Here is a 21299-nt window from a genome sequence, read left to right as displayed (position 1 = left end):
AGTACAAACAGGACCCTAGGCTTAGCCTTGCAAGGCAAAGTGTCAGCTTTCGGTACCATTTCAAATAGCCAGGGATGCTTGAAGGCAGAGCACATCACTGCAATGATGAGAATGTGAGGTGGGGCTGTGTCCCTTCGGTTCAGCAGACAAGGTACGCATCTGTGAAAACCTTATACCTGCCTTAAGCAGCGTCACCTTTAACATTTAACTTCAATACATGGTAGCACTTATCTCCGAATCCGGTAAAAGGATGCTCTTCAGTATCACAAAGAGTTGAAGGAAGGCAATGAAGCAGGTGATCATATCACGTACTTCCTGTTCATCACACCTGTGGCTACTGTGACGCTGACCAGCCTTTGCACGTGATTGAAGAATGACAGCGGAAGAGAACGGGATAGCCTACTGTTTATTTTTGTTGCCTCTTTTCAACTCAGGTCCCAGAAACCCTGAGAAAAAGATGTAGGGACCAAAATTCCAAGGAGGCCGAACACTGGCTTTTAAAGCATTTAATAAGTCAGAAACAAAAATGATTTTATTTTAAAAAGAATACATTTACATACAGTCTATAAGCAAGACAGCTGAAAGTTTTCAAAATAGCAACCCCGAGCATATGGCCCCGAAACACCACATGCTTTGGTTACTCTTGGGAAGCATGAGTCGCCTATTTGGGCAAGAAAATCCCATGTTACAGTGCGACCGGCAGGCATGTCATGGAGTGATTTCAGCAATTTAGAGTTTTTAGTTCATGGCTTTTTTTTTCCTTCTGCATGTTCTGTTATGGTGCAGGTCTGAGCAACACTGGCCTGAAGTGAGATCTGTTCAGAATGACGGTTACAGGATGGATGCCCTGGTCCAGAGTGGTAGTCGGCTGGGGGCAGGGTGAGGACAGCCAGGAAAAGGCATGCGTTCTACCTGGAGGGGCCAACGGCCCTGAGGGCTTTGATGTCAGTTTCCAAATGCAGGGTGAGGCAGAACGCAGCTCCTAAGCTTGTGTTGGATACACCATGGTGAGCTTGATTTTTAAAGTCTTCATCTCCAAGACTCCTGCCCCAGGGAGAGGCTCTGGACCAAGGCTGAGGCTAAACCAGCAGGGGGCAGTCTTTCCCCAGAGAGAAAATCCAAAGATCTTAGAGATGGAAGGCGTACTCTTGGAAGGGGCAAGTGTGGCGTGCGTGCATGCATACGTGTGTGTGTGTGTGTGTGTGTGTGTGTGTGTGTGTGTGTGTGTGTGTGTGTGTGTGTGTGTGTGTGTGTGTGTGTGTGTGTGTGTGTGTGTGTGCGCGCGCGCGCGCGCGCGCCTGAGAGAGTGTGAAGTTTTAACAGAGCGAACCCCTGTGGGCAAAGCAGTCATTTGAATCAGGTAACAATTTTTCAATCACTGTTTGCCTAATTCTAGTCCACAAAGCAGTCGTGCTCTAAAACTAAGCCTGGCCTCACCAACATATATGTTTTATTCTTCAGTTGCTCTAATGAGAGACTTTAAAAAGTGATGGATGCATGGGTCTTTTTCTTTTTAATAAGCTATGGCCAATATACTCATCCTCAATCCAAACCGTGTAAATACAGCCTTAAATACATCAATCCAGCTGACTGTAGTCCTACTGCTGGGGCTTAAGACAAAAGGGACGGCAGTAAAACTTTTTACAGACACACACACACACACACACCCCACCACCACCCCCACCCCCACCACCACCACCACCCCCCACTGCTGCAACAATGACTATGACCCTTCTTCTTAAAGGATACAAATGAAAAAAGCTGATCCTTTCTCCACTGAAATCATTTTGTGTAAATATTATCCAGCACTGTGATCTTGGGTTTGGCCAATGGGGACAGTACCCCAAAAAGTACCCTGTTGTAGCACTGCATTGGGGGGCAGCCTAGGGCAGTGTGCCTGTGAGCTGGGGCTCTCTCCACAGCCCCCACCCCGGTTCCACAAATACTGGTCAAAGTTATGATGTAAAAAAGGTCATTTGGATTCCTGCCTTCTAATTATGACAAACTTCAGAAGAATTTGAAAGAAAAACAGGGTGTTTTATTAACAAATATTCTTCCCTAGAAACAGGAGAATTAAGTCAAACACCAAAGACCATCTCAACCAAAAGGCCAGGGTGCATGTTTGAAATCGGAACGAATGGGATGCTCGGTTTTCACACGGATGCAGAAGCAAGCACCTATCTTTCAAGGCAGGCTAACTTCCCCCCAAGTGCGTGCGTGGTAAGGATGCATGAGGGTCGTATTGTAAATCATGGGCTTCAGCTCTCAGGCACTGAACCACAAAAGACACTTTGTTAACTACACATTGGCACTCACTTTTAAGAACATTGTTGATACTTGTTCCTCGTCCTTCTTAAGAACTAAGAGGAGCCCCTGGAGGGAGGTGTTCGCATCATGATCACTTTCCAAGTCTAACGAGGATGCGAGGATACGGTCGCTTGCCTGAGTTTTAAAAGGCGTTGTATTTGGCTGCCTTGTTTTCCCCAAAGAGGCTGACAGTTGTTCCTGCATTAATTACCCTTGAAATTGCTAAGAGATAAGAGGTGGGAAGGTGAAAAGGGAGCCCCTGATTCCATTCAGCAGATGAGAAAACAGGTTTACAAGAAGAAACTGAGAAATAAATGGAGGAACAGTTTTCGGGAGGGAGGCCTTGTTCCTCTTCGTCAGGCCCCAGGAAGGATTCTGTTCACCTGTTTCATTGATCCACTTTCATAGGCAGATGACAGTTTGTGAGGAAACAAAAAAGCTGAAGATGGGCAGAGGGCTTGTCCCAAGTCACTGTGGCCCAGGAGACAGCAGGACACTCAGAGGACCCCAGGTGAAGTGGGGTGGCAGCAGCCAGTTGGGTTCATGGATCAGAGAGGCTAGAAATGGTACCTGGCACCCCGAACAAACAAGGAGAAGTGGATCCCTGTTCAATATGCAGCCGACAGAGACCAGGACTCAAAGGAAAGCAGCTTCTCGCCTGTGACCTCGCAGCTTTGTCCCCGCCCTTCACGCCTCACAGCAAGGTTCACAGTTCTCTTTCCACCCAAGCAGACACAGTCTAATGCAATCATTGCGACCAGAAAGCCACCCTGTTCAAGGAACACAGTTTTACGTGACGCCACTCTTTCTCTCACACCAACATTCCAGTTTTGGAAATGAGACTCAGTGCCGGGCAAGGTCACAGCTGAAAAGGAACACCTGACATCCAGCCTCCAGGACCACGCCCATCTTTTTTGACTCTCCAGAACCCAGGGGAGCTTGTGGCCATGCCTAAGCCAGGCCATGATTCCTGCCAGCCCAGGACTGGTCCAGAGTCCATGTAACAGACAGGGCAGGGGACCTTAAACAACAGGACTGTGGGTTTAGTCTGGCTTCTCCTGCAGCATGACCCTTACAGACTAGTGGTCCCTACAAGACAGTTTTTCCTTCTAGACAGCAACACTTATCTGAGACAGCAGCAAAGCGACATGTGACTTAAGGATTTTTTTTTAAAGAAAAACACGTTATCAAGATTTTCTCACCCAACAAATTTTGATGTCTTGTGCTCATGTCCAATGAGCTAATGTCCAACCATCTGAGGCTCAGAGTAACCCCAGAAACCTGTGTAGCATTGGCACGAAGGTTGTCGCACAGATGCCAACCAACGTGTAGGTGACGAACTTGTAAGGCACTTCGATCTCCAGTCTCCGCCGGGCCTCCTTGTTCCTGGTGACCACCTTGAACCAGGAGTATAACACTTGTAGTGAGAGAGTTCGCGCCAGCTGACGAACCAGGAGGGTCAACGTGATTCCCACAACGAATCTGGCCAGACTCAAAACTAAAATGTCCACGGTGAGCGGTGGGATATTCTGAACAACAGGGAGTGATTCCGCGGGCTCGGACACCAGCTGGAAAAAGTGATTGATCCAGAATCCTATGATCATCCCAGCCCCGGAGGCCAGGATGGTGGTGGTGTCTGCTCTGGTGGGGCTGTAGCACTCAGACATGGGGTAATTGTAACTCAAGAAGAAGGGCACCACTATGGCGCATACAGGGAAGAGGGGGCTGGCCAAGTCCAGGCAGTCGATTAGGGTCCAGGCAGGGTAGGTGAGGACAATGAGGACTGCGGTCATCAGGACGCCACCCAGCACATCCTGTGGGAAGGAGAGGAAAGGACATAAGCCGGCAAGCGCTCTCCTGTATACACGTAAAATTTTGAGTCAAATATGGTTGATTTGACATTTAAAATACAATTTTTACATGGTTTTATTTTATAACATGTTTGAAAAATGCAAAGATTTAAAAATTTGAATATAGGAAAAATACAAACAGCAATCATACTATTCACGTCATGTATTTTCTTATTTTCTTCCAGCTTGATGTGTGGTTCAGACGACATTTTCTAAAAGACAAGACTGCTGGGACGGGGACTAGAGCTGTGTTGCCAGGGTCTCGGGGGCAGGGGAGGGTGTGACTGCCAAGGAGAACATGAAGGACTTTTGGGGGTGATAGGACAGTTCTGAACAGTAATGGTGGTTACTCAAAGCTATCTGTGTCAAAATCCATAGAACTATACACCCAAAATGAGATCAATTTTACTGTTTGTTAACTAAAAAAAAAAAATTAAAAATTACATTTTATATATTCCATACCTTGTAGTAACCTATAATGAAAAAGAATATGAAAACAAATATATGTATGTATATGTATGACTGAAACACTATGCTGCGCACCAGAAATTGACACAACGTTGTAAACTGACTATACTTCAATTTAAAAAAATACATTTTAAACAAAAATAAAAAGCTGGTGGGCTGTCTAGGTTTTACTAAATAACAGTGTTGAGCGTGCTGCATGTAAGGCACTGCTCTGGACGCAGAGGTTCCCAGGGTGCCCCTGGCCTCCTTCCATCCTCCCACCCAAACAGCCGAGAACGTACCCCACACAAAATGCAGAAGTTGGACAACATTCTGTTGATGAAATGGTAGGTGGGGAAAAGGGACTCTTGTCCATTAATCATAAGAATGCAAAATGGTGCAACCCCTGTGGGGAGGAACTTGGCGATATTTTAAAAAACGACATGTTCGCTTAACCTCTGACCCACAATCCCCCTCTAGGACTTGACCGTGGAGATACAGCTGCCTGTGTCTGTAATGACGTGTCTACACGCTGTCCATTGTAGTATCGTCTGTAATAGGAAGAGACTGGAGAAATGCCAAGTTCTACCTCTGCAGACCACTTGAATCCAGCTGCGGGAAATTCACACCCTGTGACAAGGACGAGCAAGCTCCGATGTGGAGTTTGAAAAGACATGGTCCAGAACAGTGGGTAGAGTGTACCATCTCCTTCCATTAGAAAAAAAAAGGTGAATGGGTACATGGACACATTTTTACCTGAATACACGAGCAGGTTCATTTGAATGGCAGGGGGCGGAGTTGGGAAGGATACTTTACAGGACACCCTCTTTAGAATTTCATTTCATATAAATACACTGCCGCCTTAAAAAATCTGAGTGAAATAATTTAGTCTCTCCTCTTCCAAACAGGATCTGGCTTTCAATCCCCATGTGAAGCGGGGATCCCAAGTGAGCCCAGCTGTGTCCTCTGCAGAGGGTTGAGCATAGATGGCGATGGAGGTCGGGGGCAGTGGTAAAACATCACCCGCCGAGGGCTGAGGGCATCTTGTCTGTGTGTCTTCAAGGAGCACACGTGTTGAGGGGGGATGAGGGCCAGGCATAGCACACTTATTACCTCACACAGGTTTTTACTTTCTCAGTGGGGAGAGGAGATTCTGCTACTCAGATTCTGTCTCCTGACAGTCCCACTGAACTCATGCCTGAGGTCTGAGGGAGCCAGAGAAGATGGAAGAGTCATTTTGCCTCTACGGATAAAACACAGAGCTAAAGAACGTTGCTTTGATACCCCTGGGGCTGAGGGCTCTCCAAAGGGGAGGATCCACTCTTCCTCGGACCTCTAGGCTACAGTGCCCCGCGCAGGCACTTTGTGATTCCACCTGGCCGGACAAAGATAGAGCATCTGTATCATTCACTGTGGCCCTTGAATTAGATTCATGGGCACAGATCTGCTTAGCCTGGTTGGGTGGCTGAAGAGATGCTGGTGACACACAGACCAGCAGGGGAGGATGCTGACGGGGCAGGGACCGCAGAGCCCAGAGCAATAACACCCTCTCCTAGACCACCTTGGTGGGGCATTTACTGCTAAAATCAGGGAGCTGCTGGGCCTGGAGGGCAGTGGGCAAGACCAAGGTGCTGAAAGTCACAGGCCAGGCAGGGAGCAAGGGACCCAGCAAAGCCATCTTGACACCACGTCATCTGACAGGGCAGCAGCGGTGCTACAGGGGCTCAGACTAGCTCACGGGTGCACGTGAGTCTGCCTTTGCAAAGTCCAGAAACTTTTTGTGCGGGTGTTTCTGTTAGAGGTGGGGGTTAAACACAGTTTTGCAGAGGGCGAGAGGTTCCAAGCGGTCCTGTAGGTGCTCAGGGAAATGCATGTGTTATACATGTTTCTGCTGGTGGCCCCACCCCAGGCTCCCTGGCCACGGAAGCTTAGGGCCCTAATGAGCGCTTCTCCGTCTCACCACCCCTAACCCCCAGCAGTGACTACATTCCACACACTTCTCCTCCTCTGTCCAAAAGCCCCTGCCCCATCACCTCCCAGTACCCACCTTCCCACCCAGACCTTCATTTCCCCACCCGCCTGCCATTCCCATATCCACAGCATTCACTGAGCCCCTCCCGGGCTGCTGTTTCAAGAGCAACTGCTCCCCAGTTTTAGTATGCATTGGAATCGCTTAGGAAGAGTATTAAGATGCAGGTTTCAGAGGACTGCCCTCTGATTCTGATCTGCAGCGTGGCCCAGAAGTCTGCATTTTAATGCCCCAATGTGATGCTGATATAGTGAGTCTTCAAAACAACACCAAAAAACCTCTGAGAAATACTAGGCTCTAGAGTGGGAGTCAGAATCCTGCATGATACAGGTTTAATTAACCTATCATTCCAGAATTTTCTCTCACTACTTTGCCATTTGAACTTACCACACCATTCAGCGAGGTCTACTTGCTTTTCTCAAACACACCCAGTATGATTTCATCATAGTTTCGCATTCCTTTTATGTATAGCACATTTCAACAACTTCTATCAAGATCTTACCAGCTCATCTAAGGCTCCGCTTGAAAGCAACTTCCTTTCCAAAATATCTTCCTGTATCGCCACAGTTAGAAATAACCAATTCCTGAACTGAACACGAAGGCAATTGCTGAATAGCATTCAGAAAGCCCCTTTCTTAAATCGCCTTTGCTGTGTGACGTGTTCACGTGCTTTTCTCCTGAGTTGAAGATAAAAGTCTGATGGGCAAGGATCTTAGCATTATTCCTTAGCACAGCGCCTAACATGGAGCAGGTATCCAGGTATAGATTAGGAGGACTTAATGCTTTTCCCTTATCCAGAATAGCCATGATATTTAAAACTCACTGTTTCAACACATAAAAGAAAATGTGCCTTCCTTCCCTCTGTCTCCCTTTGTAACCACAGTTACCAAGTTCCTAGACAATCTGGCTGGAATCTTTCTCATAAACGAATTCTGTCCATTTTCAGTGCATCAGGAGACCAGACTATTTTGGTTCACAGCCCTAGACTTGAGACTAAAGTAAATTTGGCCAACACGACTGCCTCTGTAGAGTTTTTTCCTTTTCCCCACACAACTGGATTTTTAGCCATAAAAGGTGAAATTGTAATGAAGACAATTTAGATATTTTGGGAAGAAAAATGCTTGAAACATCTCATATGAACTTTCTATTTTAGGGCTCCACGTTTCTAATGATAAAATTATTCTAAAGAGCTTCTTAAAAATAAGGACCAGAATGCTTGAAAATTCAAGGACAGCTTTAGACATTAATTTTTCTCAAGCCACTAAATGCACAGAAACTATAAAAACTCACAAAATCTCCATCTCAGGATTGGATCTGTTGCTCTGGTTTTGGCAAATTCTGAACAAGGAGGTGACTGCTTTGGAACTGCACAGTTGCATGTTTGGCACAGTACGTGGGGCCAGAAGGAGAAGAGTTCTCTGGGACGGCGAAGGTGAGCTGTGGGGCAGAGGACCGTGTACAGAGCACAGACGCAGAAGTGGGGAGCCGCTAGCCAGCCCTGGGATAATTCTGTCCAGAAAAGGTGGATTTTGGGGGTGGGGGCAGAGAGGAGAGAGGGAAGAGCATCTGTGGTTTACAGAGAGATAGAAACTGTATGGAAGATGGGTAAAAGATAGGGATGCGAAAAGCATGATATGGAAAAGTTGTGAGGGCAAAGATGGCTAAACGCATGTTCTTTATTTTGCAAGGTAAAGTTACTTTGTCTGTTACTTTGCAAAAAACACATTCAAAATTCCTTTCCAAGAAGAAAGTAATTAGACTACAAAGTATACAAAATATTCACCACTTAGACATCAATTATTCCACTGCTAGGAATGTATTCAAAGAAAACAATCAATCAGAGAAAGAGCTGCTCCAAAGGTTACAGACAGGGATGGTTCTTACTGAGTTGTTTCAATTTATACTGATTAAGTCCAAAAAGTAACACACGCTCCACCACAGAACAAGCAGGAAACACAAACAAGCAAAAAGAGCATAAAGAATGGAACATACATCATAATAAGAAAGAATCTGGAAAGACATAAATCAAGCATGTTATAATGTTGTTTACACCAAAAATGAGACAGAAATACATACTGCTTTCTAATTTAATAATATAACAGGAACATTTTTCACTTGAAAAATACATTTCTGCAACATCTTTATGGTTTCAAAGAATACAAATTCTACATAAAGGATGATCCTAATTTTATAGAAACAGGTACTTGCACGCATGGATAAAATATCAGAAGGAAATAAACTATATGTTTTAATTGAAGTATAGTTGATTTATAATGTGTTAGTTTCTGGTGCACAGCACAGTGATTCAGTTACAAATATACATATATATTTTTCATATTCTTTTTCATTTTATAGATTATAACAAGATACTGAATGTAAGTTCCTTGTGCTATACAGTAGAACCTTGTTGTTTATCTATTTTATGTATAGTAGTTTGTGTCTGCTAATCCCAAACTCCTAATTTATCCCTCCCCACTTCCTTTCCCTTTTGGTAAACCTACATGTTTTCTTGTCTGTGGGTCTCTGTTTTAGAGTTAAATTAAAATATTAAGAGTAGTTTTTTTTTGTTTTTTTTGTTTTTGCTGTTTGGCTATCACAGATGATGGTTCTCTCCCCCAAGCTTTGCAAATGTTTTCTAAATTTTCTAGTCAACACCTACTACTTTTATTATAATAAAAACATAATCAAGGCAAAGAACAAGGATATTAAAATCAGAATGTTTCAAAATAGGCAAAAATTGAAATAATTAACTGCTGCTTATAAAATTTCATGTCATGTCAAAAAAATGAAATGCCCCTAAGAATCTATATGATAATCAAGATACCATTCTTCTATGACATAAGTAACATTTAAAATAAAAGCATTACCCTATAGATCACACTGAAAAATAATAAACCTTTAATTTAATTTACCATCAAAGTTTAAATGAAGACTTTTAAATTATTTGGGAAAAAATCATTACGTGAAACTAACATTTTCGAAAGTTAAAATGCAGAAGAATTAAATCCCTTTGATTTTTGTACGTATTCTCATTTTCAGTTATAAAAGTCAGTATATCGATAAAAGCTTGAACTTTCTTACACCTCATTACAGAAAACAGTAATAAAGACAGGCAACCTAAAGTGTTTAGGAAAGAATCCAAGAGCACTGTCCCAAGCATCAGAACAAACTTTAGTGAGTGCTTACATAAACACAGAAAATAGTGTTTTTATTCTAAGCAAACAGAGACACTCTTCCTTTTAGTAAACATCTCTAGATATTTCAACAGCAAGCCCTAACCCTGAGAACTCCTGGCGGTGGTGAATTCTGACCCTACCTCACATTCCCATATGCAGTTTCCTGCGACAAATTTACATTCTATCTCCAAACATCTTCACTGAAGAATGCTATTGAGCGGACCAACACAACACAAGGTTAGCTCACTAGAAAGAAGGGGAGAACAAACGCATTCATTCGATTGTCAGGAAAGAATGCATTCAGATCTTGGAGCTATTTATGCCGAGAACTCTATGATTCTGGCATCTTCCCCTCTGCCAGATCCCCCGCTGAGCATGTGAAGGGCCTTCTCTGCCCTTGGCTGCCTTCACAGAGCAAGCTGAAGCCAGGAGCAGAGTAAAAGCCAAGACCCACTTCTTTGTAGATGCACTGAATGCTCTGAATGCAAGCAGACCCTGACATTACAACAACAACAACAAAAAAACCCACCTCAAAACCCTACAATTATTTTAGAAAATAGTTTTTAGTTATAGAGCAATCAATATTTCCTAGTTAATACACTCAGAATACTTACTCTTTTCCATGCTAGTGCACAATTAATTCAATTTCTGAGAATAATGCCGATGAGATTCAATAGAAGCCAAATGGCAAGAGGGAGTCAACATTGTTCATGAATATGAATATAAATGATTACAGAGAGAAACCTATGTGTTACGTAATTAGCATGTGTATATGGGAGAAAGAGTGAACTCTTGCGCTCAAAATGTGAACTTCCTATTGAAACACACCAATGTCCACGGGGATCACCCAAAAGCAGGAAGCAGGTGTACCTTGCCATGTGGTGTGAGTGGAAGCAGCAGAATCTCCTGATACTCGTAGCTCAGAGAGCGGGTCCTCCGTCATGACTGTTCTGAGCCACCTCAGATATCCTCACACAAACTGGGACTCAGGGTCACCAGGCGTGGAAATCTACCATCGTACAGAGAAGGTTATGTAAAGCTATTTGGAAAACTCACTGGACCCCAGCAGTAATTATATGAGGTAGAAAAAAGTAGGCCAGCTTTCACCTTCTGCAATTTTAGAATAAATGCCCACTTGGAAAATGAGCATGTTTAAACCTTCTTTAGAAATTATGTTGAATAGGTGTATACATCTATCAAAATTCATCAAATTGTACACCTGACATATGTGCAGTTTACTGTACAGGAATTATGCCACAATAAAGTCGTTTTAAAAATGAAAAGAAAGTATGTTGATTTTTTAACAGAAAATGGTTTTCTGTAAGTGTACGAAAAATTGTTTACCACTTGGACATAAGGCAGAAAACCTCATTTCAATGTCTTATGGGGGCAAAGGTCACCCAGGACAGTAGAAGGAATAACGCTTTGTTCCTTCTGAAACATGTTCCTCAATGTTTCCTACAGATTAAGGGTCTTAGACTTTGTGAAGTGATAGGCTAGCTGATTGATTTTTTTGGGGGGGGGGCAAAGATGCAAATAATTTCTGTTCAGTGGGACCGATGACCCCAAAGGTAACAATTTATTGTCCTATAAGACAGTTACCAGTTTTGTATATAACCCATCATAAAGTAATTTCTTTATTAAATTGTCGGTATTTAGTTCTTTATATCTGACTAATTCCTTCATTAATTAATCAGTTGAACAAAATCTTTGACACATTTTATATTTGGACAAGAGTTATGATTTTACCATTTAACATTTATACTCTAGAAAGTAGATCATTATTTCAATGTTTGTTCATATGACAGATTATTTTGAATGAATGCATGTCCCATATAACAATTGCATTTTTTTTATCTTGTTTTCCTTTGTACACACTCTATAAATGGCAAAAGTTTGCTAAAGTAAATAAGGCAGGTGTTAATGTTTCTTAATGTGATGATATAATAAGACATTACTACATGCTTTTCAGAATATCAATATCAACTAGAAATACTATACATTTCTAAACTCTAGTCCATATACAGCTTGATTTAGGGAACAATCACTTGCTTGTCCTGGCTTCACAGAATCGAACAAGTCCAAACAGTCGATCTTCATGAGACAAAGTCTCCCGACCCATAATTTGCATTCACATGAACAGCTCTAACTAAAAAGAATTGCAGGGCTTGGCAGGTCAACAGGATTATGACATTAGATCAAATAAGCATCACAGGCAGGTTATAACATCATCTCTGACAACTGCTAAGCAGCCGGCAAGAATGACAAGCACCAGGAAGGAGAACTTGCTAGAAGACACAAAAGACACTGTCAAACATTGAAGTGATTTTTCTCAAATCTAGGTGGGCAGAGGGGCCTCTGAGCAACAAGAGAATGAAAGAAAGTCATGTTCAAATGTAATATAATTGCTGAACAGGCCCACGCAGGTTGAAATTTTTTGGGCATCATCCCCATATTTGCTGGGATGCTGCGTAGACTGTTTCAGTGCCTTTCAAACTGTATCTTGCATGCGTCCACCGGGGGCTTGTTAAAACACAGAATCTAATTCAGTAGATCCAGGTGGGCCCGAGAGTCCGCATTTCTAACAAGCTCCCAGGTGACGCGGAGGCTGCCGGTCAGGGGACCACACCGTGAGCGGCAAAGACTGTCTCACCTTCCTCATTCAGAGGCCGGCACGGGCTCCCCATGCTGAATATAGCAGGTGAGGGCTTCCTGAGTGCTTTCTTGAAACACATGTAAAAAAAAATAAAACCTTCTGGATTATATGGGTACCGTATACTATATTCATACAATACTCAAGTGAGTACTGTAAAAAAAAGTGATAGTACAGCTTTTGAAAGTCCTGAAGTGATATTCTAATGAAGAGACATTTGAGTGTAGAGAGGTGCTAGAGAAAGACCTGAAAATTCTTTGTAGACTTGGTGACATGAGTGCTCACATGCTCACATTTAAAGGAAAAGGAAGTCTGCCCCAGTCCTTTGCCCTTGACCCTGGGGAATTTGGCTCGAACCCTTAAATCCTGACTCCTCGTGCAAAAACAGAACTCTCTGAGGGACTCCTTTGCAGCCTTTGTTTCACACTAGGAATGGGGGCTTATAGGAAAAAAAAAAAAAAAAAAAAAAAAACAGCAGTCTGGCTCTGCAGTCTTCTAGGGATGTCAGATATGGCCGTGCATTGTTTACGACGAGGCCGGACAATCTCAGTTACAGAGACTGTCACTTCCCTGTCATTGTGTGTCAAGTGAGCAGAAGGTAACACCATGTCACTTTATTAAAATGGAGGAATGAGATTCAAGATACAACGAGGCACAAGATTGTGGTGCTCGTGTGACCTTTTATTTTCACACGTGTGATGAGAACTTGGGGGTGTGGTGTGGAAACCTAACTGTGCCATAAACCCATGCGAATGAACTAATTTTATGGAGGTTTCAGGGCTGAAAAAAAAAAATCAAATAAATGACAGCACTTACAGGAAGCCCTGTGTGCCTTTAAAAACATGACACATGAAGTGTTTATCTCCTTTCCCAAGTGAGCGTGTTTTAGGGAACATTCCCACAGACACACACAGACTCAGCAGTGTTTCGTGATAAAATGAAGTCCTATGTCTGCGAGTCTGTTTCTTTTGTAAATGAGTTCATTAGTGTCCTCCTTTTTCTTTTCTTTTCTTTTCTTTTCTTTTTTTTTTTTTTAAGATTTCACATACGAGTGATATCATATGGTATTCTTCTTTCTCTTTCTGGCTTACTTCACTTAGAATGATGTCTACTTCAATTAAAAAAAAATGAAGTCCTAGGCCTTTAGCTGATTTTCACAGCATAAGACACCAGGCAGCTACTTCACTCCCCTACAGTTATCCCCTGTGCCCCAATTAGTGTTCACTCGATGACCAGCAGGGCACGCGTTGGTGATGGGCTCAATCCTCAGGCAGGCATGTGGCTGTGACAGATATGCTATCCATTTCCCCTCATGGCATCTACGATGCTGCTCCTTCTCTCCACAGGCAACTTGGCCCAGCTCGACTTTCCAGACCCTTCACGGTGAATTTCTCATTTTGAAATAGCACCACAAAGAAGATGGATGGATATTAATTCTGTGGAGAACCTGGTCCCCTTTCTCAGTCAGATTTGGAGGTACTGTCACAGCAACTACGAAGAGGAATTTTGGAAATCAGTGGTTTGTGAATTTTTAAATTGATTCCCAAAGAATAAAAGGACCAAAGACAAAAGGTCTTTGAAACCCATGTATTTGTTTTATTGCCAAAACCCATATTAAACGTTGGTCAGTTAAAAATAAGAAAGAAAGAAAGAAAGAAAGAAAGAAAGAAAGAAAGAAAGAAAGAAAGAAAGAAAGAAAGAAAGAAAGAAAGAAAGAAAGAAAGAGAGAGAGAGAGAGAGAGAGAGAGAGAGAGAGAGAGAGAGAGGGAGGGAGGAAGGAAGGAAGGAAGAAACAGGGTAAGGGAATAAATAAGAAATGCAAGTACCCAGTCGAAGAAGAAGAGTTACTATTCATCAAAGTCTAGAATCTTCCTCCTCTTCTAGGAACTCGTCATGTAAATAGTAATGGAGCTCAAATATTTTTTCATTTGTTCATTCAATAGCTATCATGTGCTATTATTTTCAATCGGTTATTACACCCCAAGAAATATATTAGGATAGAGGAAGAATAAGACACAGTTTCTGTCCATTAAACAAAAATGACTTATTGCTTTGTCAGAAACAATTCAGGCTCACTATTACACATGCAGTTCAGAGCTTTCTCTCCGTAACGAACTCCCCTTCCCACATACATAATTTTGCAGCTAATGGCACTACACTATACTACACAAGCTGATCTGTAAACTGCCTTTTTTCATTGACAATATGTCATACACATCTTTTCATGACTACGCAACTCCATTATTTTAATGGCTGTATCACATTCCGCTCCATGGAAACACCGTACTTGACTACCTCTGATTGATGGACATTTGGGGTATTCACACTGTTCGCTATTAAATGCACTAAAGAACATCCTGGAAGGGCAGTAGAGAATGGTAATTAAAAGCATGGATTCTCAAGTCAGACTGCTTGGTTTTAAGTAAGTTTCAGCTCAGTCTCTTACCAACTATATAACCTTGGTCAGGTTAACTTAACCTCTCCGCGCCTCATCTTGTAAGACTGGGATAATAGTACGTCCCTCATAGGGTCACTGTGAACTACCCCGATGAGGTAGCTAATCCATGTAAAGTGCTTAGAATGATGCCTAGCAGATCATAAGTGCTTTACAAATATTTGCTACCATTATTTTTACTTTTACACTTGTGTGATTCTATGCTTTAGGGAAATGGGCTAAGGAGCCTCGAAGGCTATGGATGTATAGTTTAGATCTTAATACATTCTGCAAAGTGCCCTCCAAAAAGCTAATACCAATGGATTATCTGTAACTTTTAAAATAGCCATCCTCACTTGGCAGGTATGAGATCTGGAAACTGCCAGTCTGACCAACCTGGCTACCCTGATTTAGCGCACACTGTGGGCAAGTGGAAGTGGCAAGAATCTGGTTCAGGAACATTGGAGGAAATGACACAGAGAATTCTAAACCTAGCAGATTGAAAATGAAATAAAGACATTTCCAGAAAAGCAAAAACTGAGAGAACTCATCCCCAGCAGAACCATGCTAAAAGAGACACTATTTAAATAGGGTAATTTAGGCAGAAGGAATGAGATGCCAGATGAACCGTAGGAAGGAATGAGGAACAACAGAAATGTGGATAAACCTAAATGTTTATCAACTATACAACAATAAAAGTCAGTCCTTGTGGGCTTTAAATATTTGTAGAATTAAATTTCATTTAATAACCCACTCTTCCCAGGAAGTGGTAAAGATACTAATTTGCATTTGACTCTCCTAAATCAAGGATTCATGCTGTAATCTCTGGGGTAACCACTAAAAGAATTGTAAAGACTTTATAACAAGCTAATAGTGGAGAGAAAATGGGAGAGTTAACATACTTGAGTAATACAAAAGAAGATAAAGAAGATCAGGTGAGAAAAAGTTAACAAAGAGCAATATGATAGATTTAAATCCAAAAATATATCAGAATACATCATGTGACAATAGACTAAACATACCAATTAAAAAGCAAAACTGTCAAACTAAATTAAAAAAATAAGCCCAGCTACATGCTGCTTATAACACGATGCAAATATAAGGGTACAGAGAAGGCAGAAGAAAAAAAATGGAAAAATGCTTTGCAAATACTCACCAAAACAAAGCTGGTGTTGCTATATTAATATTAGATAAAGTAAGCTTTGAGGCAAGAAAAATTACTAGAGACAAAAAGGACATTTAAAATGGTGAAAGGGTCAACCTATCAGAGACAATGTAAAAACTGTATGTACCAAATAACATAGCTTCAAAATATTTCAAAGTATGTGAAGAAAAACATTGACAGACTAAAAGGAGAGACAGGCAAATTCACAGACAGAGAGACTTTTACACACCTCTCTCTCAACAAGTCAGAGACGAAGCAGGAAAAAAAAAATCAATGAGAATATAGAAGATTATTATAAAGAACAATTTAAAAAATGACCCAATACACAAAGCCCCATGCGCAGCAATTACACAAAATACAGTTCTATGTGGGGACATAAAGTAAATCTCAACAAATTTCAAGAAATTGAAATCATATAGAGTTATCTTCTCTGACTACAGGGAAATTAGGCTAGAAATAAACTTAAAAATAATAATTAGAAAATTCTCAAATATTTGGAAATTTAAGTAATATATTTCTAAGTAACCCCTAGGGGAAATTAGAGAATATTTTCAACTGAATGACAATGAAAAATAACTTATTAATACTTGTAGAATGCCACCATTTTTAAAGGGAAATGTAGAGCCTTAAAGGACATTTGGAAAAGAAGGGCTAAAAGTTAACAATTAAGAATCTACTTCAAATATTCTGAAGGAAGGATGAAAATAATGAAGAACAAAAAGTAACACACGTACAATGGAGAAAATTAACAAAATCAAAAATTGGTTCTTTAAAAAGACTACTAAAAATTGATAAACCCCTATAAAATGGATAAACAATGGATACAGAATCAGGAATGAAAAGAGAGAAATTATTACAGATTCTACAAAAATAATAAAAAGACTATCATAAACAATGTATTGCAAAAAACTGATTTTTTTTCCTGCTTGTTCTCTGAACTGGTGAGAGAGAGGTGTGTAAAAATCTTCCACTCTGATTGTCGATTTGTCTATTTCTCCTTTTAGTCTGTCAGTTTTCCCTTCACATACTTTGAAACAATTTATGGCAGTTAATTTGACAATTGAGATAAAATGGACAAATTCCTAGAAAAACACAACTTATAAAGGAGAAAATAGAAAATCTGAATAGTTATACATTTGTGTGTATATATGCGTATGTGTGTGTGTATATATATACACGTGAAATATATAATTAAAATACTTTTCACAAAAATATATATTCCAGACCCAGCTGGGTTACTAATGAATTCTTCTAAACATTTAAGGTGGGGGGAGGGGAACCTTATACAAATTCTTCTAGAAAATAGAAAAGAAAGTAAAACAGTTCCCAAATCCGTTTATGAGGTTGGCATAACCTTGATACTAAAACCTAGAAACAAAAAATATCATATACCAATCTCTCCCATAAATATAGTCATAAAAGTCCACAAAATGGTAGGAGAAAGTAACTTAAGTAATATAAAAAAGGCTAATATGTAATGACCATTGAGTTTACGCTAGAAATGCAAAGTTAGTTGAAAAATCAAAAAATCAGTCTAAACCATAACATTAATAAAATAAAGAAGAAAAATCATATGATCATCTCAATAGATGCAAAAAAATCATTTAATTCAATACCATTTAGGATTTTAAAAAAAACCCTCATAGCAGATCAGGACTAATAGGAAACTTTCCAATGCTGATAAATGGTCCCAACAACAACAAAAAAAAATCTAGAGCTAACATCAACCTTAAGGATGAAATAAAAAACACTTTCTCCCTGAGTTTAGAAATAAGGATGACCACATCATCATTTCAACTCAATACTATACTGGAGGTCTAACCCCATATGATTAAGGTAAACAAAAGAAATAAATATTGGAGAAGAAGTAGTAAACTTGGCATTGTTTGCCATTGTGTTCAAAACAACCCAAATATCCATCAGTAATAAGAGGAATAAATAAAATCTGATACAATCATATCATTTAATCCTATACAAGAATAAAAAGCCACAAACTAAAGCTACATACAATATGGGTGAATATCGCAAATAAAAAATGAAGTTAAATAAGGCCAGTGCTGAAGAATGCATACTGTGTAATTCCACTTCACATTTATGTTAAGTGCAGCTAAGTCTCTGCTGTCAGAGATCTGAGGAGTGGGTACCTTGGGGGAGGCGCAGAGTGGAGGGCACAGGGGACCTCTGAGGTACTGGTAATGCTATACTTAGTAACCTGTGTGGTGATTTCTTGGGTGTGCTTACTTACCTCTCCCTACCCTCTAGGTACTACTTACACACCTATACCCAAGAACCAGGTAGCAGGTTTTCTATTTACGAAACTCTCAAGTCCATTCGGAACTGCAGAATTTCCTTCTCCACCCTCGCCTACATCATCATCACATTTATGAGATAAAATGTGTGAAGCACTGAAGCGGTGTGTCTTCAGATACTCTTCTCCTAAGAACTGGTCCCTCAAAGAGCCTCAAAACTTCATGCTGCTGACCACTGCTCCAGGGTCCCTTGTCACATGGCAAGACACCTGCCATATTCAACTCTGTGACTTCTAGAAACTCCAAAATAGAGCATCCATGTCTGCACGGTATTTATTTTTGCATGACATTTTTCTGTTAAATTTTTCAAAAGCTTATTCTTACAGGCAAAACAAAATAATGTTGAAAAAGAATTATTATATATTTGATCTTGTCTGGTCTTCTACAGTGAATGCAATATTCAGACTAATGGCTGAATCTTGTCAAATCTGACACAAAAAAGTACACAGAAATAAAAAAGATTGATTTATGAACAGATAACATGGCATCTATGACAATCCGCTTGACATTTACTGTACACTTACTCACAGACACTCTGTTGGGAATTGTGGGGCATATAAAGGTGAAGAAAATAAGATTCTTAGCCTCAAGGGACTCAATCTAATGGGATAGACAGGTATGAATACAACCAACCATATGCTCATATCATAGCTTGCTCTTACTGCTGTGAAAGTGATATTTATACATTAAAATGCCAGCACTATTTATAATAGCCAAGACATGGAAGCAACCTAAATGTCCATTGACAGATGACTGGATAAAGAAGTTGTGGTATGTGTATACCACATACGCACACAATGGAATACTACTCAGCCATAAAAAATAAAATAATGCCATCTACAGCAACGTGAATGGACCTAGAGATTGTCATACTAAGTAAGCCAGAAAGAGAAAGAAAAATACCATATGATATCACTTATGTGTGGAATCTAAAAAAATGACATAAATGAAATCATTTACAAAGCAGAAACAGACTCACAGACATAGAAAATAAACTTGTGGTTACCAGAGGGATAAGGGGGTGGGGTGGAAAGACAAACTGGGAGTCAGGAATTTGCACATACTAACTACTATATATAAAATAGATAAACAACAAGGTCCTACTGTACAGCACGAGGAACGATATTCAATATCTTGTAATAGCCTATAATTAAAAAGAATATGAAATGCATATATATAACTGAATCACTATGCTGTACACCAGAAACTAATTCAACTTTGTAAATCAACTATACTCCAATTTAAAAAAATGCTACATGACCTAAGGGACTTTGAATGAAAAATCTTTCAAGTGTCCTTTTATCTACTGAAATAGAGATATTTGTATTTGATAGTAAAAGAAACAAATGTCAAGAAATTCGCATTCTGGTCTTTTCTGTTGGTAAAATGTCACAGTTTTCCCTAGGATGCTCACATTGAAGAAATTATCCTAAGCAGAGTTTCCCACAGTGTGCTCAGAGGAAGCTGGATGACAATGGGAAAAGGGATCCCAAAGCACGAGGGACACGGTCAACTGGCACCCTACGTCCATTCCCACCTCCCCCTGAACTTGAGACGTGGGAAGGATAAAACGTACATTTCCATGGCTCCTTGGCCAGTCAGGCCCCAGCATTTGGATGCACTCTTGCAGAATTGGGAAAGTGGAAAGGGGGAGGAAGCCACCTTCCTCCTGCTGTTCCCATGATCCGGCAACATCCCAGGAAGGGGAGTTGCAGCAACAGGTCTGAGGAATCCAGCTCCTAGTTTTTTTTCAGAGGCAACAAAGGCCATCACAGTGGCTGGACTCAGCCTAGCATCTGCTTATTTGGTTGGTGAGAGGTGAAGATTGCAAGAATGGTGGTGACAAGTGGCCAGCAGGACTTTGACTTCTGGGTGACAGCGATAGCCACGGGTTCTCCCCGCTCATCAAGCCCTTCTGACAGTTTGTAAGCACCAGGGTCCCCGTCTTAAATTCCACTCTGCCTGAAATACCTGGGGGGGGAGGGTATAGCTCAAATGGTAGAGCACATGCTTAGCAAGCAGGAGGTCCTGGGTTCAATCCCCAGTACCTTCTCCAAAAAATACATAAATAAGTAAACATAATTACCTCCCCCTCAGAAATTAAAAGCAAAAAACCTTAGAGTTAATTCTATATTCTTTCTCTAATTTAGAGCCTTGGGTTTTTGTTGTTTTAAAATATTTAATTACATGATGTTAATAGCTAAATTCTGTCTCATATCTTGATATATAGTTAATTAAAGCTGGCAATTCCTCATCGCTGCACATTAAATTGTTTTCTATGTTGCACTATTTTAAATAGCACTATGACTTTATTCAAATGTATGTATTTGTTCAACTGTTTTTTAGGATAAATTGTCAGAATTCCTAGGCCAAAAGGAATGTACCATACATTTTACTGCTTTTAACACATGTTCCATGAAAAGGTCCCTTGAAAATATCCCATTACTCAACCCCTTATCAACCCTGATTGTCACATTTTAATTTTTTTTATCTCACAGGCAAAAATTTAAAAATGACATCTCACTGTTATTTGTACTTCTTTTGTGACTTTTTTTTATATCCCTATAAATACAGGTGAAATTGGTTCCTTATATTTATTGGACGTTTTTATTTTTCCTTTTGGGAATTGCCTGTTCTTGTCTGTTGATGTACTGGGCTTTTGCTGATTAATTCTTTATATTATATTAATCCTTTTTCTATCCCTAAGTATATTTATGCTTTTGACAATGACTTTCATTTTTCATATATGGAAGCTTTTAAAAATATATGTAATCAGCTGTCCTAATCTTTTGTGAATTATTGCATTTAATCATACCAAGAAAGGTCTTTTTTAAAAATATATTCTTCCCAGTTTTTCCCAATTTTTTTTTTGAGACAGCATGAAGAATATACGAGGCTTCCTGGCTGAGGCAGACAAACTCACCTGGCC

General features: G+C 40.4%; 1 protein-coding gene across 1 annotated transcript in view; it reads right to left on the bottom strand.

Annotated features, from left to right (window-relative positions):
• Window positions 1-491: 491 nt before the first annotated feature.
• The window catches only part of SGPP2 (sphingosine-1-phosphate phosphatase 2), a 101077-nt gene continuing 80269 nt past the window's right edge, over window positions 492-21299 (bottom strand). Inside the window, exon 5 of the mRNA XM_074364385.1 lies at window positions 492-4121. Coding sequence (XP_074220486.1) covers window positions 3570-4121 — 552 coding nt within the window. The 3' untranslated portion in view covers window positions 492-3569. The remainder of the gene's footprint in view (window positions 4122-21299) is intronic.

Source organism: Camelus bactrianus, chromosome 5 (assembly GCF_048773025.1).
Source record: "Camelus bactrianus isolate YW-2024 breed Bactrian camel chromosome 5, ASM4877302v1, whole genome shotgun sequence".
Classification (NCBI taxonomy): Eukaryota; Metazoa; Chordata; class Mammalia; order Artiodactyla; family Camelidae; genus Camelus; species Camelus bactrianus.
The sequence above is the reverse complement of the archived record's forward strand: the minus strand, read 5'-3'. Positions and strand labels throughout refer to the sequence as shown.